Source organism: Odocoileus virginianus, chromosome 31 (genome assembly GCF_023699985.2).
Source record: "Odocoileus virginianus isolate 20LAN1187 ecotype Illinois chromosome 31, Ovbor_1.2, whole genome shotgun sequence".
NCBI classification, from domain to species: Eukaryota; Metazoa; Chordata; class Mammalia; order Artiodactyla; family Cervidae; genus Odocoileus; species Odocoileus virginianus.
The window spans coordinates 1902090-1908297 of NC_069704.1; the positions used below are offsets into that span (position 1 = coordinate 1902090).

Here is a 6208-nt window from a genome sequence, read left to right on the forward strand (position 1 = left end):
AGCCCAAACGGAACCCGTTTCTGGTTCCTTTCCATTGCTTCAGCTGGGACGCTAAGCTTCCTCGTGTTAAGTTATACTTTTGGTCCTGTCTCCGGTGTAGCCCAAGCTGTTTTCCTCGGGCTGACCTGGGTCGCCCGACAGACTCCCGCCGGGCCCGCCCACCACCCGCTTGGAACCTCGATAGCCCACACGAGAATTCCCGCGAGCAGCGGAGACAAAAATAACGGCCGAGCCGAAAAGCCTTCCCAGCTTTCCGGCCCTCAGGAGCCCTTTCCGGGGACCCTCTAGGCTGCCTCCGCGTCTCAGTGGTTCTTCCGGTTTCTCTACTCTCGCTATTCCCGCCTCTTCCCCTGAGCCGCCGGGATTTAACGAACTCTCGCGAGGTTTAGGCCTCTTCCTAGGCCTGCTCGAGTCGGCAGCGGCAAGAACTTTTGGCCGCCTCTACAAGGTACGTGATTCGTGGGCGCCTTGCCGGTCTGCCGGCTTCGGGGGTCACACGTCTGGGGCCCCCGGGTGGGGATGCGGCCGATTGCCCGGCCTGGGGGCCCCGATGGCTTGTGCGGGGGGAAGATGGGGCCGGCCGCTCCCTCTGAGTACCCTGTGCTTCCAGGTCCCGGCCATGTTCAGCTCCAGCGCCAAGATCGTCAAGCCCAACGGCGAGAAGCCGGACGAGTTCGAGTCGGGTATCTCCCAGGTGAGGGGGCGGGCGAGCCGAGGTCCCGATGGGGGTCGGGGTGAATGAAGGCTGCGCGCGCTGAACATGGGCTGCGCCCTCTGCCGCCCCGCAGGCCCTGCTGGAGCTGGAGATGAACTCGGACCTCAAGGCGCAGCTGCGGGAGCTGAACATCACGGCCGCCAAGGCAAGGGGGGCCCCCGGGGTGGGCTTCGGGTCCCCCCAGGACGGGGCGGGGCTCGGGCACGTGCTCGGGCCGCCGGGAGGGCCGGGGCCACTCTCCCCACCTAACTGCGTGTGTTCCTTTCTTCCCGCTTTGACACTAGGAGATCGAAGTTGGCGGTGGCCGGAAAGCTATCATCATCTTCGTCCCCGTCCCGCAGCTGAAGTCTTTCCAGAAAATCCAGGTGCGCCTGGTGCGCGAGCTGGAGAAGAAGTTCAGCGGGAAGCACGTCGTCTTCATTGCCCAGGTGCGCCCGCGGGGCACGTCGTGTCGGGTCGCTGGAGTGAGGGCTTGTGTTGGTAGAGTCACTGGTCGGTGCTCGCACCAGGTTAAAGAGATAAGGGGTACTGCTGCTGGTTGGCCACCTGTTTGCGAAGACCTGACTCCTTGGAAGACACCCTGATGCGGGGAAAGATTGAAGGTGGGAGGAGAAGGGACGACAGAGGAAGAGATGGTTGGGTGGCATCACTGACTCGATGGACATGAGTTTGAGTAAGCTCTGGGAGATGGTGATGGAGAGGGAAGCCTGGTGTGTTGCGGTCCATGGCGTCACAGAGTCGGACACGACTGAGCGACCCAACTGAACTAAACTGCTGTTAATGTTAAAGCGGCCTCAGTGCCTGCCTTGGCTGCAGTGCCATAAAGGTAGTGGGTTGTGCAGAGGTGATGAAGGTAAGATGTGAACTTGGTGCTTCCTCCGCCTGGTGGGATTTCTCAGCAGGCTCACACCATCCTGGGGAATTAAATGTAGATGTTGGGAGGAAAAGGCATGCTAAGGAATGGTTGACAGGGTAAGGAGAAAATGGTTAAGAGGCTGTTCTTGTTTTTTAAGTTAGATTGGGCCTTCCTGCAGACAAATCTATAGGACTTAAGTGCTTGACTGATGAGGAAGTCAAGGAGTAGTATTCTGACTTAGTACCTGTAAGTGGGTGGTGGGTTGGATGAAATGTGAACAGGCATGTAATATTTGGGGGATCAGTCACATTTTTCCAGTTACATTTTAATATAAGCTGTGGGTTCTGAAAGAATAAATGAGATCAGGAAGTACTTCAGAGATTCTTACTCACTTGTTGGATCTAGGTTGTTTAATTTTCTGGAGCTTTGAATTTATTCAGCCATTAAGTCCTTTGTTGTTTGTTAAAAGTTTGTTGCTTGATAATTTTTCCCTTACAGAGGAGAATTCTGCCTAAGCCAACTCGAAAAAGCCGTACGAAAAATAAGCAGAAACGTCCCAGGAGGTAGGTTTTATTTATCAGCATCAAAAATGTTGATTGGCATGGGTTGTTTATAGTAAGATTTATAGTAAGTTTTTTAAAATTAAGTGTGGGTGATGGAGGAAAGCCGTTCACATGGGGATTTTTATCAAGTAACGTGGTTTCTGTAACTATGTGTGAAATGTTTTAAGGTTGATTCTGGAGGTAAGAATTACATACAGGCACGTAGGTGGTACATAGGTTGCTGTGCTCACAGAGGTGAGACTTTGATCCAGTTCTTTGGGTGAAGGGTGGGAGCAGTGAGGAGGCATCTGGTTGAGTGCGGTGGGGTGAAGTACGCCCATGTGGAGGTGGGCAATACGTGTGTGCTCAGATTTTACTTTTGCTGTGGATTTGAGGTTGAAAAACTGGGCTTGTCTGTTGGCTCACGGCACAGGTTAAAGGTGTTGCTGGCGTGTTTTTTTTATTGTTGCTGGCATTTTAGATGCATGTTTTATGAACTTGATTGACTTGCAGGTTATCTGCCGTAAACTAGATACTGGAGGTTGGCTTCTTGGTTAGCTTACTGGTATTTTGTTGAAGTCGCTGATTCCACACACTTGGTTTATTGGGTCCCTGCAGGCCCTGCACTTGGGCAGTTTGAGAAAGGGCTTTAGCATCCCTGCTGACAGGGTAAAGGGTATCACTCATCCTCCCTCCATTCAGCTGGTGTTCGTGGTGCTGGCGTCTGAACTCAGTCTTGTCTTGAACCAGGGAGTGCCTGGAAGCAGGGTGTGAGGGGTCTGTAGTGTTGTGGACAGGTGTTGCCGGTGCCAGTGTGGAGGATGGAGAGGCAGTGGGGAGGCCGGAAAGGCAGGTGCCGGGTGTTATGGAACTTGCACTGTAACTGCTTTGATCTTGTTTTCAGGGCAGTTGGGGTAGCATTGGAATGTAGAACTTTTTTGGGGAACGGCTATTCTGGATAGTTTGCAGGAGATCAAATACAGGGATAATCAAGAACGTTCAGTTTATTAATGCTGATACTTACGTAGTTTCGTAGCCTTGGCTCTGACAACCTGAATTAGTACTTGAATATAAAAGCAGTTTCATAGCCTCGGCTCTGACAACCTGAATTAGTACTTGAATATAAAAGCAGACACAGTGAAGGTCCTTTGCTCGGCACACAGTGAAGGCGCTGACCCCCAGATCTGTAGCCTTGGTTCTCCCTCGTCCCAAACCTGTCTGCCCTTCTCGGCTGATGACGTCAGCCTGTCCCAGTGACCTGGTCCAGACCCGAGAATCTTCCTTCCCCTGCACTGAGCGATCCCACCCATGTCCAGTCCTTCCCTGCCTTCGGCTTCTTTTCCGTCTCTGTGCTCCTCTTTCTCCTGCATGAGTTACATGCAGGGTTCCGGTTACTTTCCTTCTGAAGCAGACTCGTTCTGCTGCTTCGTGATTGTTAAGTTGTGCTGCCACTGCTTTCCCTGAAAGAGATTTTAGATCAGGCTAGAATTTGAGACCAGCTTGGATTCCCTCCTACTCTGTGGTTTGTTTGTTTTTTTTTTTTTGTTTTTTTTTTTTTACTGTTTTTGAAGGAAATAATTAACTATCCATGGTGCTTTCCTAACGCGTAAGGGTGTGTTAGCCAGTGGTTAGCAGCCATTCGGTGACGGGGCTGACTGTCTGATTTGTTTGCTGGGAGGTGAGGAAGCTGCTCTTGGCCTTGAAACAGTGAGCTTTTCGGTCATTTCGGAGCCCCTTCTGTGTGCGGAGCTGCTGGACAGGAAGAGACGGACGTGCTGTCTGAGCCACTGAGGGGTGAATAAGACCTGGACGCATTCCGTAATGAAAGGGAGCCCTGCAAACACTGGGAATGAGAACAGTCTCTTAATTCTCTCATGCCTGGTATCCTGTGGTACAGAGCTGATAGGCTAGAAGTTTGGGGTTAATTGAACCTTGTCAGGCAGCCAGATGGGTTGTGAACTTGAGTCATAGCCAGGAGAGAAGCAGGGCTCCCTTGGCAGTCTGTGATGGGGTGGGCTGAAATTGGGACCCTCATGGGAGGGGCTGCATCCTAGAGTCTGGGATAGAGCAGTGTCCTTTGGGCGGGGTGTCGCCTCATTCCACTGCAGTAACAGTGAGGGGCTTTGGTGCATCTTAGAGGCCAGGGAGCCCTCAAAGGGTCTTCGGTAGGTAAAGCCTGTGGTGATATCTATAATCATTTGACAACACTGGAGAAGATTGTTTTGGAAGAGAAAAGAGGTTACTGCAGTGATGTAGTTGAGAGTCATGTGAATGACAACCTAAAGGTGTGTCCAAAAGTGAAGGTCATCACCAGTGTCCTTTTCCTAGAGACGACCACTGGTGGCAGCTGGTGTGTGTGGTTTACAACCCGCTGAGCTTTTGAAGTGAGAGGGTAGCGTGTGTGTCTCCCTCTCCTCGTGTGACAGCGGCTCTGCTGTGACACGAGCCGGAGGGTGTGACTCGTGTTACAAAGCTCGTATTGCTGTGGCCTCAGGAACCTGGCGCGTCCACTCGGGGTTTGACCTGCAGAGGTGCCCTGGGGTTCCCAGGAGGCAGACCTTGCTGGGTTTCTCACCTCTGTCGCTGTGTTCTTCAAGCCGCACTCTGACCGCCGTGCACGACGCCATCCTGGAGGACTTGGTTTTCCCCAGTGAGATCGTGGGCAAGAGGATTCGCGTGAAGCTGGATGGCAGCCGACTCATAAAGGTCCACTTGGACAAGGCTCAGCAGAACAACGTGGAGCACAAGGTAGTGGCCGGCCTCCGGGGAGAGGCCCAGACGCAGGCTGGCGGAGCGCGACCCGGCGCTCCCCGTCGGCTCCGGAGCCCGCCTTGTGGGCCCGGCGCCGCCGGCCTTGTGGGCTGCAGATCAGGTTAAACTGGGAGATGTTTTAAACACTGGAATTCTTTTAATTTGTTAGGAGAAATGGAAGTGAAGTAATCCTCTGTGTGTTAGGCTGAACTTAGGGCTGGGTGGGTGGTGGTCAATATAGAACCTGGGGAGAACTGTCCTTTTGCTTCATTCCTGGTAAACCGTCACCCAAGGGTCTCCGAGTGCCCCAGCGGAGCCGCGCTCAGTGAGGGTGTGGAGTCCTTTCCCCACACCAAAGACGGGCTTGCCCCGTTTGGGACTGTAGACGGCGCGTCCCCTGTCTTTATTGTGATGATTTATCTCTTCTCTCTTAGGTTGAAACATTTTCTGGTGTCTATAAGAAGCTCACGGGCAAGGACGTTAATTTTGAATTCCCAGAGTTTCAGTTGTAAACAAATGACTAAATAAAATATTATTCACAGTACTGTTTTGGGCGTGGCTTTCGGACCTGCAGAGCTGTCTGGATGTCCGCGGCGCTTCCTGCCCAGGTGGGGGCCTTGGACCCACAGCGCCTGTGGTCGGGGCCCTGTGTCGGGGTGCACGGCACAGTGGCCCCCTTACACGTGCGTCCGTGTTTCTGGTTCCCGCCTCTTGTAGGTGGTCACACTCACGGGTGTAGTTCACATGCCCTCAGCAGGCCCTCAGTGGTGGTTGTCTGTGTTACGAGCCCACGCGGGGTTTGTGTTGGGGTCCATGACTGGCCGAGGGCCCCGCTGCCCCAGCCTCCTGGTGGACTGACCGCCTCCGAGCCGCCCCTGCTCCTCCCATCCTTCCTCGCCCGTGGCCTGAGGAATCAAGAGCTGCCTCCCGTGGGGGCCCTGTGGTGGGGCCTGCAGTGGCACCCACAAGCCCGGAGCTCGTTGGAGGGAAACACCTGGGTCTGCGCCCGCCGCCGGAAGCTGAAGCTGCAGGGATGGGCCGTCTCCAGGGTTTCAAAGCCCTCCAGCCGATTGTGAGCCGCCTCCTGTCATACGACCTCGGGACCTTCCGGTGTCACACGCTGTGACGCCTCTCACCACCACGGGGCCCCGTGCGCTCCACGTCCGCGTCCTTGCCCGTGCTGGCTGGGCGCCTGTGTTGAGCCAGCAGGCCGTGGGGCCGGGGCGGGTGGCCTGGTGTCCCTCTGCCGCCAGGAGCTCTGGAGAAGAGCCTTGAGGGGAGGGCGGGCGAGGTTGGCGTCCTCGTGGACAGTGTCCGGAGATACGGCTGCACAGAGGTGACCTC

At 54.6% G+C, this 6208-nt stretch overlaps 1 protein-coding gene across 1 annotated transcript; it reads left to right on the forward strand.

The window, feature by feature from the left end:
* The first annotated feature begins 339 nt into the window (after positions 1-339).
* Positions 340-5408, forward strand: RPS7 (ribosomal protein S7). Its single transcript, XM_020893591.2, has 7 exons — positions 340-448; positions 611-694; positions 789-860; positions 1000-1143; positions 2070-2134; positions 4711-4861; positions 5299-5408. Exons 2-7 carry the CDS (start codon positions 620-622, stop codon positions 5374-5376), a joined length of 585 nt encoding a protein of 194 aa, XP_020749250.1. The 5' UTR covers positions 340-448; positions 611-619; the 3' UTR covers positions 5377-5408.
* The last annotated feature ends 800 nt before the right edge of the window (positions 5409-6208 follow it).

Bases quoted from the DNA above. Each gene is read 5' to 3' on its own strand.
- RPS7 (XM_020893591.2), top strand. From the start codon at position 620: ATGTTCAGCTCCAGCGCCAAGATCGTCAAGCCCAACGGCGAGAAGCCG. The intron at 695-788 runs GTGAGGGGGCGG...GCCGCCCCGCAG, and splicing joins TCGAGTCGGGTATCTCCCAG to GCCCTGCTGGAGCTGGAGAT. The intron at 861-999 runs GCAAGGGGGGCC...CTTTGACACTAG, and splicing joins TGAACATCACGGCCGCCAAG to GAGATCGAAGTTGGCGGTGG.